This window comes from Hyla sarda, chromosome 3 (genome assembly GCF_029499605.1).
Source record: "Hyla sarda isolate aHylSar1 chromosome 3, aHylSar1.hap1, whole genome shotgun sequence".
Classification (NCBI taxonomy): domain Eukaryota; kingdom Metazoa; phylum Chordata; class Amphibia; order Anura; family Hylidae; genus Hyla; species Hyla sarda.
The window spans coordinates 164,144,067-164,163,755 of NC_079191.1; the positions used below are offsets into that span (position 1 = coordinate 164,144,067).

Genomic DNA, 19,689 nt, shown 5'->3' on the forward strand with positions numbered 1-19,689 from the left:
TTTTTGTGAAATTAATGTACAGTCCCTTTAAGGACTATAGAAATATAGTAACATCTGCCAGTGTAATAGATGGTAATGTTACAACTTGTTAACAAGTTTACAGGAACAAGTAATTAAAACAGTATTCCAACATATATTCTTTGGGGGTGATGAAAAGAATAGAGGAATGTTTTGGTATGATTAAAGGAGTACTCCCATGGAAAATAATTTTTTTTAAATCAACTGTTGCCAGAAAGTTAAACAGATTTGTAAATTACTTCTATTTAAAAATCTTAATCCTTCCAGTACTTATCAGCTGCTGTATATATGAGGAAGTCCTTTTCTTTTTGAATTTCTTTTCTCTCTGACCACAGTGCTCTCTGCTGATACCTCTGTCCATGTCAGGAACTATCCAGAAATATAAAAGAGAGCACTCCATAGCATAAAACTGACTGGGTAGGTATTGGTAGAAGGATTCTTTTTAAAACCTCTTACCCCAGGTGGTTGTGTGAGCTCACACACAACATGGACAGCATGTAAGGATTGTTAGAGCCCGGTCTGCAACCTCCCAATCAAGTAGATAGCGACAAATGAACTTCAATGGTAGGTGGGTATTTTGCGGCGCTGACTCAGAACAGGCACATCAGGTGAGTTTATAAACCTTTTATACTCACCTGATGTGCTTGTTCCGAGTCAGCGCAGCAAAACACCCACCGCACCTTTTGAAGTCCATTTGTCGCCAGGAACTATCCAGAGCAGGAGAGGTTTGCTATGGGGATTTGCTCCTGCTCCTGGAAAGTTCCTGACATGGACAGAGGTGTCAGCTGAGAGCACTGTGGTCAGAAAAAAAAATTTCTAAAAGAAAAGAACTTCTTCTGTAGCATACAGCAGCTGATAAGTACTGGAAGGATTAAGATTTTTTAATAAAAGTAATTAACAAATCAGTTTAACTTTATGGCACCAGTTGATTAAAAGCAATGATTTCCACCGGAGTAACACTGTTGGACAGTCTCTTAGTCATAGATAATAAGTCAATGCAGATAGAGATTTGCGAGAACTCTGTTCTGCTAAGAGGTCACATCATATTGTTGGTCAGTTTGGGTTGTTACCCACTGGTAAGATCCTTTGTCCTGAATAACATTATCTTACCATAGTCTATTTCTGTCATGACTCTGACTTCAGTGCCATCTTACTGCTCCACCACCAGGTAGATGGTTTCCTTTCAAAGGGAGATGCTAAATGAGGAGAGTTGGTACTATGCAACCTACATGTGGCCCAAAATCAGCAATCACCCCTGCCTTGAAATAACCATGGACAGCATGACAGTACTGTACATAAGGAAGGGGTATGAGGCAGCCTAAAGTGGGTCTATAGTAGCCACAAGGGCTTCATCTGTACGCTTATCTATTCTCATGTGAAGTCAGAGAAAATGGGAAGCCATGGAGATTTCTAAATGCTGGGATGCTGAAACTTAATTTATTTCTTTGTGCTAATATTTTCCTAACAAAACTGTAAAAAGAATTACTAGCTTTTTTTTTATTCTTGGAGAGTTTCCTATTAAGAGCCCAAGTAGATAACAGTGTAAGAACAATAATATTTCATTTTATTACCGTTAAAGTGACATCAGTGACATTTAGTCAATCAGTTTTAGCTCTAAACATGATTATGTACTAACCTAAGACAATATATTTTGATGTTATTACAATTGATATAATAGCTCTTACTGTAAAAGCCCTGTAAGCGGCTTTTATATCTTATGACGTCCTTTATATCCCCCTTTTGTAAATGCTTTTCACAGAACTGGTTCTCATTTGCTGAATTGATATTCTTCCTGTGCCCTGGTCATTTGGGATAGAAAGGAACAGATTGTGTCTTAAGCTACTCTCTAGAGCCTGGGAATTCCCTCTTTGAGATTTCACATCAGCCATTTCCGTTTATTTTTCCACAGCCCATAACAGGGCCTTGCCCTCCTCTCCTACAGGTCTAAAGTACAAAACAACTGTTGCTATGGTGGCAAATACTGTCATTAGGACTCTTTACGCAGTCAGAGTTTCCAGGCTGTTTAATTTCACAGATTACTAGTCATAATCTCTGCGTTTGCAATTATTTTATTTTCATCTGACTATGAACCCAGTATTGTAGGTTTATATCAGTGATTACGCAACACCCAGGCAATGGGAGCTAAAAGTGTATGGAAAATGTCTTTTAGTCAATGAATCCCAGGAGAGGCAATTATAACTTGCAATGATATATGGATAATTCCTCCTAACCCTACTTATTTACCTATTTAAAAGTTGCAAAAAAATAGGCACAACAGCACTCTAGATGAATAAAAAAGGATCAGTCCATAGGTCCCTCCAATTCCATAAAAATAATAGATAGTGCAGCACTCCATGTAGTGAAAAAACTTTGAATTTATTCCATCAAAAAAGTGTAACAAAGAGCAGCTGCTCTTTGTTATACTTTTTTGATGGAATAATTTCACAGTTTTTTCACTACATGGAGTGCTGCACAATCTATTATTTTTATTTAAAAGTTGAGTACTAATAATGTGGCTTATGTTGCTTAAAGGAAGGAATAAATGGAGTAACCGTCACATATAAGTGGCATGTTTAAGCATTTTCTGTTTTACCATACTGGTACCATTATGCCTTAGCAAACTGTACCAGCCTTTTGTTGCTCAAAGTCATTGCTCTTTAAGACATGATAAAAAGTTGGAAAGTGACTAGCACAAACATTTCATAGGCCACTAAATATATTATAAAAGGTTGTTGGTGATAACAAACCTGGTTGGGCATTTTTGCACAAAATGGGATGCATACAATATATTTATTAGAGGAGCCTATATCGTTGAAAATCCAATAGTCATGACCCCTTCAAACTGAAAAAAGCGTTGTTAGATAAGAAGGAGTTTAGTTAACAAGCATAAGGTATGTGTGCACCATATTGAATGCCAGGTTGTTTTTATTATTTGTTATGATATCTACTAAAAAGCAGAGGCCAATGTATTGTATTCACATAAATAGCTTAAAGTGTTACTGACATTTAAAACAAAACATTATGACATGTCGCACAGACATGTCAACACTTTTGATGTTGAAGTCTCAGTCCTGAGTACAAATGAGCAATCAAAACCCGTACAACCTGAGTTTGCTGAGAACTTTGCTAAAAGTTTGGTTTGGCTAGAACTCAAACTTCGAATGGTTTAGCAGAACCTCCTCACTTACCATCAGCCACATCACAGAAAGGAAAAGGAGGAAAGATCATATGAGCTCAGGGAATCCTGTAATGCCTTTTTTAACTGCTCTCCTAGCCAATCAGGAGGCAATACAGGGGTGTTGTCAAAGTAACTATAAAAGCAAATACACTAGTAAGGACACGAGTCCGGCACTGCTGCTCAATCCAAGACCTAATCATATGATAGACACCAGCTCAATATCCTGTAGAACTTCACAGGGGGGGCAATCCAGTAAAGGATAAGCAATAGCAAGTAGTTCAAGAAGTATAAGGATGCACTCACCCAGGATACTTGCTAGAAGGAATCTTTATTCACAAACAGCTTAAAAACGTACAGCGGGTAGAAGCAGAGGAGCATCTCCCAGCCGATCTCAGCCCAAGGAAGTGCACAGTAAATGGTCTGTCACTGTGAGGTTGCTCCTCTGCTTCTACCAGCTGTACGTTTTTAAGCTGTTTGTGAATAAAGATTCCTTCTAGCAAGTATCCTGGGTGAGTGCATCCTTATACTTCTTGAACTATTTACTGTAACTATAAAAGCCTATGCACATAGCTTCAGCCATTTTAGAGATAGCAGGTGTTAGGTGAAGATCTCTGTGAGGGACACTAAGCAGTGAACAACACAGATAGGAGTAGGACCACACATATATAATAACTGTAATAAAGCAGCATTGCAGAGAGTGTTTTGCATCTGTTCTGTAAATGCAAAATCTATTTTAATTGGACGTTTAAGTGTGACAGTTTTTATTTTGTTTTACATTAATTGTGGAAAAGCCATGCATAGAGAGTGTTGTGTGACTTTTGTTCACTTCCCAGGAAGCTAATACTGTTGCTACACCCTTAAATGGGAATCATATTTCACAGCTTATAAAAAGCCTTTGCATCTTCCCTTTTTAGACACAGGACCTGAGGAATAATTTTTGGACCACTTGGAAAAATCCATTGCTTCTTCCAATACCTCTGTATCCATATAAACACCGGCAGGCATCTGCCTTCAAAAATGGATAATTTTTGGACATTTATTTTAAAAAGCATAGAAAAAATAATCTGTTAGTACAGTATGCTTTTATTCAACTTGTTAGTTATTACCAGGTACCATCCATTTATCCATAGCCATACGTTGAAATTATTCCTTAGAAACACTCAGAAGTACATAGATACACTCTTAGGTGACCTAACAAGTGACCTAAGTGTTGTACAGGGCTTTTAGGGATAATGATGAGGTACCGGTACAGACAGATCTGTGAACCAGCAGAACTGAACTTCATTCAGGTCACTCATCTCTAGTGCTGAGACCTTACTGATCCCTAGATATGGCTGGAGGAATCTGGCACCTGGCTGTGCACCTCACTTCCTAGCCCGCCACCTGACTCGAAGGACGCGGGCTCCAGGGAAGTGCACACATAGATTGAAAAGGGGGCATGAGCCCCTGTCCTTTTAATACACTTACCCTTATAATGCCCTTACTGATTGGGACCTCCATGGGGTCCCATTCAGCTGACATGACTACCAGAGGTCCATTACCCCAAGTACCCTTTTTTTCTACTTAAGCCCTGCCCTGCTAAATGTCTGTGCATGACCCTGATGGGCTCCATTTTACAGTAGGTATTTGGAGCCATTCACCTGCAACATGTTGGATCAGCCAGCAAGCTTCTCCTGAATATATGAAAAGATCGATGGGTGTCCCAGCACTGAGACCCTGACTGATCGAAACTTTTGACATGTCAAAAAAAAAAATTAAATGCCTTAGCTTACTTATGTTCCTGTAATGCATATATATGCTTCACAAGGAAAACATATATGATACAATACAAATGCAGTATAATTTATAGAGCATCAAATTGACTTAACTTATGCATCCAGTGTATTGTCCATTCAAGGTTGTTTTATTACTGCACCATATAGACACATCTACAGCCTTCAAGTGGATATTTTAGCTGATTAGATAGTGGTAGGAGTACAGACCTGTAGCTGTAATGTATTGCTTATACTAGGCGGCATATTTAGATGACATATCCACTTCAAATAGGTAGGAAATGTATAATATCTGATCTGTATTGATTCGGATTAATGGCAAATTGTGTTCACTGTAATTACAATAATAATGTATGGTATTTATTAGAATATTGATATATATATATATACACACTGTTCAAAAAAATAAAGGGAACACTTAAACAACACAATGTAACTCCAAGTCAATCACACTTCTGTGAAATCCCACTGTCCACTCAGGAAGCAACACTGATTGACAATCAATTTCACATGCTGTTGTGCAAATGGAACAGACAACAGGTGGAAATTATAGGCAATTAGCAAGACACCCCCAATAAAGGAGTCGTTCTGCAGGTGGTGACCACAGACCACTTCTAATTTACTATGCTTCCTGGCTGATGTTTTGGTTACTTTTAAATGCTGGCGGTGCTTTCACTCTAGTAGTAGCATGAGACGGAGTGCCGCCCGATCATTGAAATGTGAAATCCGAAATGTCTGCCTATGTTTTCCGGCTGGAAATTCTGCACTGGACCTAGCTTTCCTTATATCCAGGTATACAAATCCATGCAACTTTAAAGCGCACCTGTCAGATCCCCCCTCTCCCTCCCACAAAAAAAACTGTTATGTGTTACTCAGTACCTCACCCTGATCATGTGCATGTAATTTTTATGTCTCTATCACCCATATTTCACAAAAAAATTGCATATTAACAGTGCTCACTGTCTTTTCCATCTTGTCAAAGGGAGGGGGCGTGTCCCTCTCTTGCCTTCACTGTGATGACCCCTCCCCCTCCCTCACTCTGCTGACTCACTACTATAGGGGGCCTGGCAGCCTTGCTCTGTAACCCTTTCCTCTCTGGTTTCATGCTGTACACACACACACACACACACACACAAAAGCAATGATTATTGGGGATTGCCTGTACTCTATCAAAGACAATGGCTATTATTTACTAAGAGTGGAGTGTAGGTTTCTTTGTGGGTTTTAATTCCCTACAATTTATTTTCCACGGTATTTACTAAGGTTTTTCCACTTTCCCTACACTTTGCTTTTTTTTACACATGCTCTGATCTGTCTGGATTTCCTCAAATCCACCACATTTTATGTGGAAACCTTAGTAAATATGTTGGGTTTTTGTGAAAATGTCGGGAACACGCCCCTTTTCGGGTTTTCTTTGCAAAATGGAGAATTAGTCGGGCTTTTTCAATTCTGGCGCAAATTCTGGTGCACAATCTGGCGCAGACAGAATGTCTGGCGCAATGTGACAGAATCTGGCACACAACCTGACAAAACATGTCGGGTTTGCAAAACTAAATGAGGGCCTATATGGTGAGTGTATAACTTACATCTTCCTAAATTAGTGCAAAGGTTTAGTGCTAAAAGTACAGTGGTTTACTATGTCATTCATGTGTATCATCGTTTGCCAATCCTGTAATACTGGGACTGCTGAGTTTTAGAATAGTTGGAGATGCAATGTTTGGAAAACTCTGTTTTGCAGCTGTGTTGACTTCAGCTGTGTGTCTACAGCTTTTGCAAAACTACAACTCCCAGCATGCACAGACATTATTTGACTGTCCAGGCATGCTTGTAGTTGTAGTTTTGCAACAGCTGGAGGCACATGTTTGGTAAAACTCTCGTGTTACATCAGTGTTTCTCCTGCAGCCTTGTCAATTAGCCATCTCGTCTCCATGACCTTTGGACATTCTCATGCTGCTGTGGGACTTATCAGTGTCCCAGGAGGTATGGGGACCCCTAGTGGTGGGATTTTCAAAGGCAGTTTTCTTTCATAAAATGGGATTTTTTTTTAAGAAGTATTGTGGTGTCCGTTTTTCTTTTCGGACCTTGTTTTTCATGCAATCTGTTTTCTGTGCTTTCCTTTCCAAGCATGGAAAAGTTAAATATTTCACCCATGTGCAAGGCGGGTGTGGCTATATAACTGCAGCTCAGTCTGTATGCTGGTTATTTAGTGCAATACACTTTGTCTGTTTGTGCAATAATGCTACTATTATATCTGTTTGTGCAATAATGCTACTATTATGTCTTTTTGTGCAATAATGCTACTATGATGTCTGTGCAATATACTTATTTATCTTGTATCATTATCTCAGTTTTTAGCCATGGTTAAATAGTCTTGTTTATGGTAGTTTTTAGTCTGCTACATTAGTCGGTTTTAGGATAAGTATGTCTGTTATGCTGCTATGTCGCTGTTCACACTGTTAGTTTTCTTGTATCCATTTTCTGAGTTTTTGTAACAAGACATCCCTGTGACCTTTTAATGCGACTCTGGGGAATTGAATTTTAGTAACAAGATATCTCTGTGCTCCATGGTGGACTCTGGGAGAATGAGTTCTAGTAACAAGACATTCCCGTGTTTTCTAGAGGTTTTCTGGGGGATTGAGTTTTTATTCCTGTTTGCTCCTAGAGTCTATGCAGACTCATCCGTTTCCCAGTCTTGTGTCCTGGACCTAATCTGTTTGTTAGTTATGCATCCAGTTTGAACAGTGTTCTATATTTATATCCTGTTTGGTTGTTCTGATCTTTGTCCTTTTGTACTTGTATCTGTTTGTGAACATTGTCCTATGTTCCTGATCAGTTTGCCTATTTAGATTCTGCCCTGTTAGAATTAGTATCCTGTCTGTTTTTTTGGTAGTTTTCCATTTCTGTATTTGTAATGTGCCCGACTATGTATATATTTGTTTTTACGCCACTGCACTGTAGCACAGGGAGGGACTGGCTCCAAGTTGTCGATCCATCACTTAAGATGGATAGGCAAATAGGCAGGGAGAGTGTTTTTAGGGTCAGTTTAGAGCTCACTCTCCTTGTCCCCCAGTCGGTCATGAAAAGTATAGTAGAAAAACAATTGTTTTGCCAAGCTGTACAACATATAAAAAGTTTTTATATCTGACAGTGGCCATTTAAGCCTGTAAGAAAGTGTTCTGGTAAAAATATTTCCCCATAGTCACCTTCTCACAATGTATTCAACTATAAAGTTGTGTATCTGGTATGTTGGTTAGAAGCTGTGAGTCATAATACATTATTCCACATGTTGAAAGGAACGGTAACAAGTGGTTTCTACTTGAAGGGTGCAAAATAAAGAGACAGCCTCTGAGTCATCTGGGTATAGACATACCTGAAGTTTGTAATTCTATAGATTATATTTCTATAGACAGTGATTATTCTCAGCGTGAAACAAGTGTTGACAGTAGAATAAATAGGTGACAGTCTCTGAGTCAGTTGGGTAGTGATATACCTGTAGATAGGGTAGGGCTATACCAGTAGATAGTTTATTAGATATTTATATAAACAGTGATTATTACTAGTTTGAAACAAACCTTGACAGTAGTATAAAAATATACTTATTGCTTTTGACAGGATGTCTTGAAAAATATATTCTTATCTTAGAACATATTTGCAGACTTGTACAATCAGATGAAGCAGCCACCACTAACAAACTACATGTATGCAATCCTTGCAAAACCTATGTTGAGGTTGATCTTTATCAGCCTGCTTATTTCTTATTTCTGCTTTATTTCGTTGTATACCCTGGTTTACTTCTACTGTGTGCTGTGTTTACTGATGTAATTTGGATTAGAAATTGGGGACATTAGTGATAAAGGTATATAGGTGACTAGTATATAGAGATTTTTTTTTGGCATATTGTCCAGGATATAAGTACATTTGAGTATATGGGCTGCCTGTTTTCTTTCACCCTCCTATGTGATTCCTTTTTAATGATGTTGTATTTAATGGTAAAGTGGAAAGTATGTTGCCTCCTATTTTTGTAGGTGTTTAATAAAATAAATAGCAGTTTTTCCTCCAAAGACTTATAGAGTTCTCACATCAGAGTGTTCAATTTCATACAGCCTGTTGCACCTCCTCTTAAACTGTGACAGTCTTTAATATAAAAAAATCTAAGTATATTGTTTACACCAAAAAAATACATCTATTTGCACTGATACTGTATGACTTCTTCCATAATTGTAAATTGGAGAATGTGAAAATATGAGACTTTTTCTTGGCCAGATACAATAATAGAGATAGTCATGCCATTTCTCCTCCTTCCCTTTCAAACATATCATGCCCCAGATGTAAGAGTTAACTAAGTGTTTAGCTTTCACTAGGATGTTATAATGCTATATCCACATACTTTTTCACAGAGATATGTTTTCTCCAGATCTGTAACTTGTGGATACAGCTTGCACTACCTTTCCGCCTGCCTCTGTATGTTCATTTGCTCTGTTCTACAGCCTCCTCCTATCAGCCACTGTATACACTGAGCTGTGTGTGTGCAGTGGCTGCCGTTGTTTAGAGACCAAGGCTTTGTTGAAGGAGGCAGGGCTAGGAAGAGGTTCAGTGTTTTCCGTCTGACGTCCTCACAAAGATCTCCCAGGCTCGGCCCCTTTTGGCAAACTGCCTTCATTGAAAAGTCCCAACATGTCACGTTTGAACAGTTTTTAATCCTCTGATCGTGAATGCTACTCACAAATCAAAGCCCAGTCGATGCTACGACTGCAAGACCCATGCATTGGATGATGTGCTGCTGACTCCTTCACATTGTGAATCTGTCAAGGAATCAGAAAAAAGTCAATCAATGAAGATTCTTGGGCATTTCCTGAAGAAAGGAGTGCATATGCTGCAGTGTCTATGTGGAAAGCGCCTGAAACAGAGCAAGAATTCAAGTGGTGAGTTCACATTATGAAGACTTCTCTCCTGTCTCCCAGCGTTTGCAGGTTGCTCTATTGCTGATTCAATGTGCTGCCTTTAGAGAAGGCATGGCAGTTTCTCTTCAGGGGTTTTCATCCATTTGTGAAAGGCCTGCCAGTGTTGCTTTATCTATACTTACATATTTATAACGCAAAGAAATATGTATCATGTCTCAATGCAAAATAGGATCCAGATTAGATAAACTATAAGGAATGAAATGTATTACCAGTTATCTCATAGCAAGATCATGTCAAGGTTGATCAGCTTTTCATCTCTTAATAGTGAGGGTCCAATCCAGAAACTGTCCACTTTTCGCAAAGAATTAAAAAGTTTCAGTCCTCTACAGACCATCGCTATTGCCATCTTTCGTAGTATCAAAACTGAACGTTGGGACTTGTGAACACATGAAACTTGAAATAATAAATGTTTATGATGGACCGATTCAGCACCATGGACAGATCAACTGTTCCTAATGCTACAGGGAGCCTGGTGCAGAATGTAGGAGCTGTAGCTTTAAATTCTTTACAGAGCAAAAGGTCCCATAAAAGATAAAGCCTGTGGTGCTTGAGATATATTATAAGGAGTTGGAGCTTATTCAGTTTAAATCATGGACAGACATACATAATGATATTTTCTCAAACTAAACCACATATAGCTGTTTTCACTAGCACATGCCATTGACTTGATGTATTATGCATATTTAACTGTCTAGGAGTATGACAGAGCTGGAATATATAGTATTTATTAGAATAGATCTTGATAACAGTTATTGATCTTGCATTTATATTGTAGGGTGGGACATTAGGAGTTTTGCATCCCCTGCAATTGTGTTTTGTGTGTTTCTGTTATCCTAATTTAATAGGCTTCTTGGGCCTGGAATATGAAATATCTGGAATAAAAAAAGGCAGATTGTGATCTACTAGAATATATTTGTGGTGTTTTTTTGTGTGGTGGTTACTAGGAGCTCCTCATCTATGTATTTCTATTTTTGAGGGTTTTTATTTTGTTTTCATTGCTAAACGGCTATAATACACTTGAATTACATTAGAACAGGCCCCAGTATGTGTCTAATATGTATATTTCTGTGACTAACAATTCCTACTGGCGTATTATTTGCTAAATGTACAGCTTTGAGGTGGACAGTCTATTTTCCAGCTGCAGTTGCAGACAAACCTGCATAATATGTATCCATGGAGATTCATTGGTTTACCATGACCACATGGCTGGAAGTGGTAATAATGAAGTACCTTTAATCTTTCCGACTTACTTATAGAACCATTAATATTTCTTATTGAAATTACACCTGCGCTTTTCATGAAATGATACAATGTTCCTTTTTATGTTTGTATTCCTTTTATCACAAGTATGATCATTTAGCGTCACAGGTTATAAAAAAATAAAACTTCGATTGGCCTTGAGCTCAGAGTAGCTGCTATGTCACATTAGTATCAAGAAAGCCAACACATAAAAGAATGGCTGCTATAAAACCATTTCTGTAAATAATGTTTTTATTACTGTTTATGTCTTTATTAACCAGGGTAGATATTTAGTTTCCTAGAATGACAGAGATTAAGAAAACGTATCCATGGTTTTTCCATTAGAACCAAGTGCCTTTTATTTCTGATTCCCAGTGAATGGGTTACTCAGAATTTACCCTTCATTCTTAGCGGAAACTTCTTTATCCAAGCGGTGTCTGAAATAAATCTCCCTGTGGCCATGGTTTGACTTTAGCTTCAGTTTTGCCTTAATTGCATTAGCTTGGCTGTCCTAAAAAGTCAGAAAGAAGCACTTATAACGCTGCTAAATATAGAAAATGCAAAGCTTTTATATTTGCTTTCCTATTGCTTCATACTAAACCATTTGGTAAGAGAATCAGCTGTAACCTGTTGCTGTCACTATAGTCTGCTCGCAGATTAATGCAGGGAAAAGCATCCAGAAGCCCCCAGATAAACATCACTAGAAGCCAGCGGTTCATCAACAATTGAATCACCAGAGGAAATAATGTGCTTCCAGCTCCCAGGGGGATGAGCGCAGATTTCAGGGGAGGAAATGTCCACTACAAATCTGATAAAGTTATTTTAGAAAGAATTAAGCAGATGTTCGGCCTCATTTCACTGTTGTTCCATAAACCGGGTGTTTTGTTACCAGATACTTTCTTTGTGCTTTAAAATGATGGTTAAAGCGAAGGGTCTGATCATTGTATTGTTCTGCCAAAGAATGGAGCTGATTTGACGCTCCTCTCGATTTACAATGGGCCAGGCAGCAACTGTTCACAGGTGTACAGTAGTCATCTGGAAGAGCACTGTCAGCATATAAAACCATTATAGTGCACACATACTCTTACAGGTTTATGCTGGTGATTTGTGGCAAAAGGGGTGTAACTTAAAGGAAAACTGTCACATATTTTCTCCCGCACTATCCACAGGTATTGGTGGATAGTGCGGGAGACGCTGATTAAAACGAGCCCTACCTTGGGCTGATTGTAGTTTTAATCTCTGTGTCTATCCTGCTGTAACTGGCAAAGGCGGGGCTTCTGCGGGCTAACGGACACTGACGTCAGCGCCGCTCATGAATATTCATCCCTCCTGTTCTCCCTCTCTTTGCCGCTCCTAACCAGAGGGAGGGATGAATATTCATGAGCAGCGCGAGCTGCGCTGACGTCAGTGTCCATTAGCCCGCAGAAGCACCGCCTTTGCCAGTTACAGCAGGATAGACACAGAGATTAAAACTACAATTGCGGGCGAACGGCGGCGCGGATCAGACAAAGGTAGGGCTCGTTTTAATCAGTGTCTCCCACACTATCCACCAATACCTGTGGATAGTGCAGGAGAAAATATGTGACAGTTTTCCTTTAAAGACGTTGGGCGCCCTTATGCAAAATAAGTTATAGGTCGATAATGCTTTGTTTAGCACTTAGAGACCTTGTGAGACACTATGGCAATCATTCACTAAGAGTGGAGTGTAGGTTTCTTTGTGGGTTTTAATTCCCTACAATTTATTTTCCACTGTATTTATTAAGGTTTCCCTACATTTTCCACTTTCCCTACACTTTGCTTTTTTTTACACATGCTCTGATCTGTCAGGTTTTCCTCAGCTCAAATCCACCACATTTTATGTGGAAACCTTAGCAAATATGTTGGGTTTTTGTGAAAATGTCGGAAACATGCCCCTTTTCGGAGACCATGCCCCTTTTCCCTTTACACATGTTTATTCCCTTAGTGTGTATTGACTATAACCCAAAAAAGGGAGGAAAAAAAGAAAATTGGACATAATGTCACATCAAACTCCAAAAATGGTCTGGACAAAATTATTGGCACCCTTAATTTGGTTGCACACCCTTTGGAACAAATAACTGAAATCAGTCGCTTCCTATAACCATCAATAAGCTTCTTACACCTCTCAGCTGGAATGTTGGGCCACTCTTCCTTTGCAAACTGCTCCAGGTCTCTCTTATTGGAAGGCGCCTTTTCCCAACAGCAATTTTAATATCTCTCCACAGGTGTTCAATGGGATTTAGATCTGGAGTCATTGCTGGCCACTTCAGAACTCTCCAGCGCTTTGTTGCCATCCATTTCTGGGTGCTTTTTGATGGATGTCAAGATCTCAGACACAAACCCAGCTTTCTGACACTGAGCTGTACAGTGCGACCCAAAATCTGTTGGTAATCCTCAGATTTCATGATGCCTTGTACACATTCAAGGCACCCAGTGCCAGAGGCAGCAAAACAACCCCAAAACATCATTGAACCTCCACCATATTTCACTGTAGGTACGGTGTTCTTTTCTATGTAGGCCTCTTTCTTCTTTGGTAAACATTTTTGGAGTTTTTGGAGTTTGGTGAGTTTGACATACCTTGACAAAGGCTAATGAAACACGTTGGTTCTTATCGTATTTTCCTGCCTTCTATGCATGTTTTTTACCTCCACGGAGATTTAATAAATTCTATACTTTTTTATCCACTCTGGAAGTGCTGGAGTTTTTCACTATGGATTTTTTCAAGTGATCTCTTCCTGTATTGTTTGCCTCGTGGAGCGGCCACTTTACCCGTGCACCCAGACTGGATGAGCTGTATATATTTTCCAGTAGAATGATGTGCTTTACCAAAAAGCTCTATCTTGGTCTCATCTGTCCACAAAACATTTTCCCAGAAGGATTTTGGCTTACTCAAGTTTATTTTGGCAAAATATAGTCTTGCTTTTTTATGTCTCTGTGTCAGTGGCGTCCTCCTGGGTCTCCTGCCATAGCATTTAATTTCATTTAAATGTAGATGGATAGTTTGCGCTGACACTGATGCTCCCTGAGCCTGCAGGACAGCTTGAATATCTTTGGAACTTGTTTGGGGCTGCTTATAAAACATCTGGACTATCCTGCGTTGACACCTTTCATCAATGTTTCTATTCCGTCCATGCCCAGGGAGATTAGCTACAGTGCCATTGTTTGAAAACTTCTTGACAATGTTGCACACTGTGGACAAAGGCAAATTTAGATCTCAGAAGATGGACTTGTAACCTTGAGATTGTTGATATTTTTCCACAATTTTGGTTCTCAAGTCCTCAGACAGTTCTATTCTCCTCTTTCTGATGTGTGGCACACAAAGACACACAATGCATAGACTAAGGGAACTTCTCTCCTTTTTATTTGCTTTCAGTTGTGAGTTGTATATTGCCCACTCCTGTTACTTGCCCCAGGTGAGTTTAAAGGAGCATCACATGCCTGAAACAATCTTATTTTTCCACAATTATGAAAAGGTGGCAATAATTTTGTCCAGCCCATTTTTGGAGTTTGGTGTTACATTATGTTCAATTTGCTTTTTGTTCTTCCTTTTTTGGTTTAGTTCCAATACACACAAAGGGAATAAACATGCGTATAGCAAAACATGTGTTACTGCAATCCTTTTCTGTGAGAAATACTTCATTTTCTAGAAACATTTCAGGGGTGCCAATATTTACGGCCATGACTATATATATATATATATATATATATATATATATATATATATAACAAATAACATGACAACCTGCAAAGCAGAGCCTACTGAATAATGTCTTATCATCTATCTCAATGCACAACAGTATTTGCAATAAGCTCCTATGCTCTTTTTTATTGGTGGCTGCAGGTAGTCAGACTGTTATATTTCTATGTCTAGAAGTTTGGAACTCTAAGTAAACTATAGCCACTGTAAAGATATGCAAAGAGAACAACCAGCAGTACATTTTTAATGTTTTTTAATAAAATAAAAACTAATCATTATCCAGAATTAGAAACAACGGATCAGATTTTTTCCTAAAACAGCACTACCCCCTGTCCTCAGGTTGTGTGTGGTATTGCAGCTCAGTTCCATTGAAGTGATAGGAGGACAGGAGGGTGTATTCAGGCATGCATACAATATCCTACACATATTTAAAGTGCAGGATTTGAAGCTGTGTTCAATCATTTAGTTTACATTGAAATCTGCAGCATAAAATCTACAGCTTCAAATCCTGTGCATCAAATATGCATAGGATACTGTACGTGTGAATAGACCCTAAGGGTCTATTTTTTTCAGAAGAAGAGAAGTGGTCATTGAATATTTACCCTCTCTGTGATATGCATGTTCCCCTCATGCTCAAAGGAAGGTCCCTGATCTACACCACATCATGCAAATAAACTGACATCCTCCCTAGTGGCCAGTTTGAGCTTCTTTAGTAAAGGGAAGGAGGGTGAAAACTGCTTAGAAGTACCTTTGAATAGAACTTCATGAAGCGATATCTAATACCCCATTCTACCATATATAAGCTCAGACAAGCTACTACAGATAAAAACTGTAGTTACTAAATAAGGAAGGAAATTCCCAGAAAGCTTCGTATATAGGCCTAAGCCACAATTCATACCAGTACAGAGTATATAAAGGGGTACTCCGCCCTAGACATCTTATCCCCTATCCAAAGGATAGGGAATAAGATGTCTGATCGCAGGGGCCCGCTGCTGGGGACCCCTGCAATCTCTCCTGCAGCCCCCCAGGGGCAAGAGTATCGTGATATCATGGCTCTGCCCCCTCGTGATGCCCCTCAATGCAAGTCTATGGGGGGGGGGGGTAACGGCCGCCATGCCCCCTCCCATAGGCTTACATTGAGGGGGTGGAGCATGACATCATGAGGGAGCGGAGCCGTGACGTCACGATACTCTTGCCCCTGTATCGTGAGCCATCATGCACGGAGCCAACTTAGCTCCATGCAGTGATCACTCGGGGGGGCTGTAGGAGAGATTGCGGGGGTCCCCAGCAATCAGACATCTTATCCCCTATCCTTTGGATAAGGGATAAGATGTCTAGGGTTGGAGTACCTCTTTAAGGGCTATGTTTTTCAATTTGTTACAAGAAGTTGAAGGAGCATCAGAGTGACACTGTATTTCTTAATATTTTCCACAAATTGTTTTGATCAGAAAAGTATTAGCTACACAATACAAGATCAGATCTTGTCTTCTTAGTCTGTGCCAAATTAATCTAACGAATGTGCTTTGTACTCATAAATGTATCTCAGGGGAATAGGAGAAGAGAGTATGCACCTGTGGTGTCCCAGCACCAGTGGCTGTCCCGTGGTCTTGGACTGTCTAGGGCAGCCTGGCAGTACAAGATGTTGGGCCCACTAAGGTTCTATTGATGGAATAATTATGTATTTACTGTATTATAAGAATAATATATTTTCCTAAATTAATTTTATTATTGTTCTATGTATATATGTTTAACATGTTATTGTGCCTTTAAGGGTGTTACCCATGAGAGCCTGCAGTGAACCCCATGTGACCCTCACTGCCAAGCAGACCCCAAAAGTATCCCCTGTATAGCGAGGTACAGGGGAGAAGTTAGTCAGTCTCTAGTTTAGTGGCTCCTGAGCAACAGCTTGGCTCAGGTGTGCTGTGTGTCCTGTGCTCTGAGGAGAGGCCTAATTCTACTCTAATCTCTATCCTGGTCATCCTGCAAGAAAATGCTTGTGTGGGGGAAATTCATGCCCTTGCGTAGAAAACTACAGTATATTGGCAGGACCCTAGCTACCAGAATGTATTCATTCAACTACTATAAGTCTCAGAACGGCAACAGAACAGCTGTCTTCAACCTCGGACCGTGTATAGGATAACGGTGCCCTGGCGTCACAAAGTGATCAGGTACCCCTACTCACACCCCGTGGCTACCACACACCACTAATATTTACCGTATTAATAACTCTCCCCCAATTTAAATGGCATGGAGTAGGAAAACAAATGGTTTTAAATCAACTGGGGCCAGAAAGTTATAAAGATTGGTATATTACTTTTATTTAACAATCTTAAGCTTTCTATTATGTATCAGCTGTTGTATGCTCCAGGGGAAGTTGTGTGGTTCTCTTCAGTCTGACTTTAGTCCTCTCTGCTGCCACCTGAGTTTATTTCAGTAAATGTCCAAAGCTATGGTAATTTTCTCCTGCTCTGGACAGTTCCTGACACAGACAGAGGTGTCAGCAGAGAGCACTGTGGTCAGACTGGAAAGAACTACACAATTTCCAATGTAGTATACAACAGCTGGTAAGTACTAAAAGGCTTGTGATTTTTAGCTGGAAGTAATCTACTAATCTGTTTAGCTTTCTGGCACCAGTTGATTTAAAAACATTCTCTTTTTTTTTCCTTTGGAGAAAACCTTTAAAACTTGAGAGAAAGGGGTGACACCCTGTGTCCAAGTTAATGTAAATACTAGATAAAGATGGCCTGAAAAAATAGCAGGGGGTTGCCAAACCTAAAGTACAAAGCTAAAACTACATCAAAGTGCATAATATCTGTAGCCAAGTAAACAGTAGGGGAAACAACAAGTATAAGTTAATATATACATATTAGTTTGTACTCTCTCAGGACACCAGAGTAATGCTATATCAACGCACATTTTGGAGCAAATGGGGTCTCTAAAGTAAAGCATGAACTGAAGTTAAAAAAAAAAAATTAGCATCCTTGGCTAGACTAAAAAATGTGTCCCCCTCCCCATTAAATCTAGGTCTCTGTGGCATGTTTATTGCTCCAGTGCCTGTCACGCTGTCATAGAGGTGCCAACCACTATTTGCCAACAGTCTGCCAATACTGCAGGACTTCTGCTAATGAAAACAGTGTTCCTGGTGTGAAAATAGTACAAGAACTCCGTTTCCATGCGTTACTGGAGAATTTAAGCCTTGCCCATACTGTATACGAAAAGGGTTGTCCAGGAAATATAAGGCTGATGTATTCCAAAAACAGCACCACATCTGTCCCTAGGTTGAGCTGCAGTACAACACATAACCTATAGGCAGGTATGGTTCCGTTTTAAGAAGAAAGCAGCGATGTATGTGTAGTGCAGTAGAGCCTCTTTAACTGTCCCACACTCCACTACTTTCCCAACCACTACAACAGGTAGTCACATGCAAAATGCAACCATCCAGTCAGAGACCACATTACTGCACCTTATTCTTCCTGCACTTATCACAATGGTGCAGATGAGAGGACAGGGCCACTGTCATAAGACACTACTCTTTTCCTTGTGCCTGAAAGGTATGGCTTCTCCTCCTTTATAACCTCAGTGGTAATGCATCATTTAAAATGTTATTCTGATACCTCCACCTGAAGAGATCTTCTTCTGTATATATAAAACTCAATGGGGAGATTTATCAAAGGATTTAGACTGGTTTTTCTCATCTAAATTTGTTGCACAGAAAGTCGCAGTCTAAATGTGTGCAACTTTTTTGTTTTAGAGGATTTTTAGAACATGATACATTCTATTTTAGACAGAAAAATGCATTGGTGCTGAATTTATCAAAAGCGACTTTTCGGCGTCAAGTCGCATCGGCTGAAAGTACACCGAAATGTCAGACCATGCTAGAGCAGGTTTAAATACAGTCTAAAGTATAGATCCCAAAGTCTGTGTGCAGAATTTATCAAGAGCCGTGCGACTTTTGATAAATTAGGCGCACAATAGACTGGCTTAACGCTCTGTAGTTTGGTCTATATTGATGCGGGACATAGACAGCTTTGATAAATCTCCCCCAATGTGTGTGTGTGTGTGTGTGTGTATGTTCCAGCATCACGTCCAAACGGCTGAAGATATTCAATTGAAACTTGGCACACATGTTACATATATGTCAACGACAAACATAGGATAGGTGATTTAACCCTTATTCTCCCCTATTTGCCAGGGTTGGGGTTTTTGTTTAAAGTCCCATACAAGTCTATGGGAAATATATGTTACGGCATAACTTCCAAACGGCTGGAGATATTTTGATAATACTTGGTCACATGTTACTTATATGTCCACTTAAAATATAGGATAGTTAATTTAACCCTAACCTACCTTCATTTGTGAGGGTCGAGGTTTTTGTTTAAAGTCCCATGCAAATCAATGGGAAATGTATGTTCCCACATAACTTCCGTACAGTTGGAGATATTTCAATAATACCTGGTACACATATTACTTATATGTCAAATAAAAAGATATGATAGTTAAATTAACCCTGACCTACACCCTTACATAAAAGATGGGTTTTTGTTTCAAGTCCCATGCACGTATATGGGACCTCCAGTACCTTACTCCAAAAGCTCCGCACTGCATCTCCTGGAGAATGTGACAATCCGGCTTGCAAGCCACACCCCATCTCACAAAGAGAGGAGGTCGGGATAGGAGGTTGAGGTAAGACATGCCCACTGTTTAAGCCCCACCCCTTTTATTATCTACCCTTTTTGTGCATTGGTCTGGCTTGCAAATCACGCCCAGTACCACAAAGCCACGTCCCCTTCTATTTTCAGCTTACAA

General features: G+C 39.6%; 1 protein-coding gene and 1 long non-coding RNA gene across 5 annotated transcripts in view; one reads left to right on the top strand and one right to left on the bottom strand.

Annotated features, from left to right (window-relative positions):
* The window catches only part of FGF12 (fibroblast growth factor 12), a 513,249-nt gene that overhangs the window by 171,343 nt on the left and 322,217 nt on the right, over nucleotides 1-19,689 (top strand). Inside the window, exon 1 of one of the 2 annotated variants that reach the window (XM_056565422.1) lies at nucleotides 9,619-9,890. The exons of the other annotated variant lie outside the window; for it this stretch is intronic. Coding sequence (XP_056421397.1) covers nucleotides 9,800-9,890 — 91 coding nt within the window. The 5' untranslated portion in view covers nucleotides 9,619-9,799. Of the gene's footprint in view, nucleotides 1-9,618; nucleotides 9,891-19,689 lie in introns of those variants that run through there. 2 annotated transcript variants of the gene reach the window in all.
* The window catches only part of LOC130361846 (uncharacterized), a 65,591-nt gene that overhangs the window by 38,918 nt on the left and 6,984 nt on the right, over nucleotides 1-19,689 (bottom strand). The window contains exon 2 of one of the 3 annotated variants that reach the window (XR_008891170.1): nucleotides 9,692-9,770. The exons of the other annotated variants lie outside the window; for them this stretch is intronic. This is a non-coding gene — a long non-coding RNA (uncharacterized LOC130361846). The remainder of the gene's footprint in view (nucleotides 1-9,691; nucleotides 9,771-19,689) is intronic. 3 annotated transcript variants of the gene reach the window in all.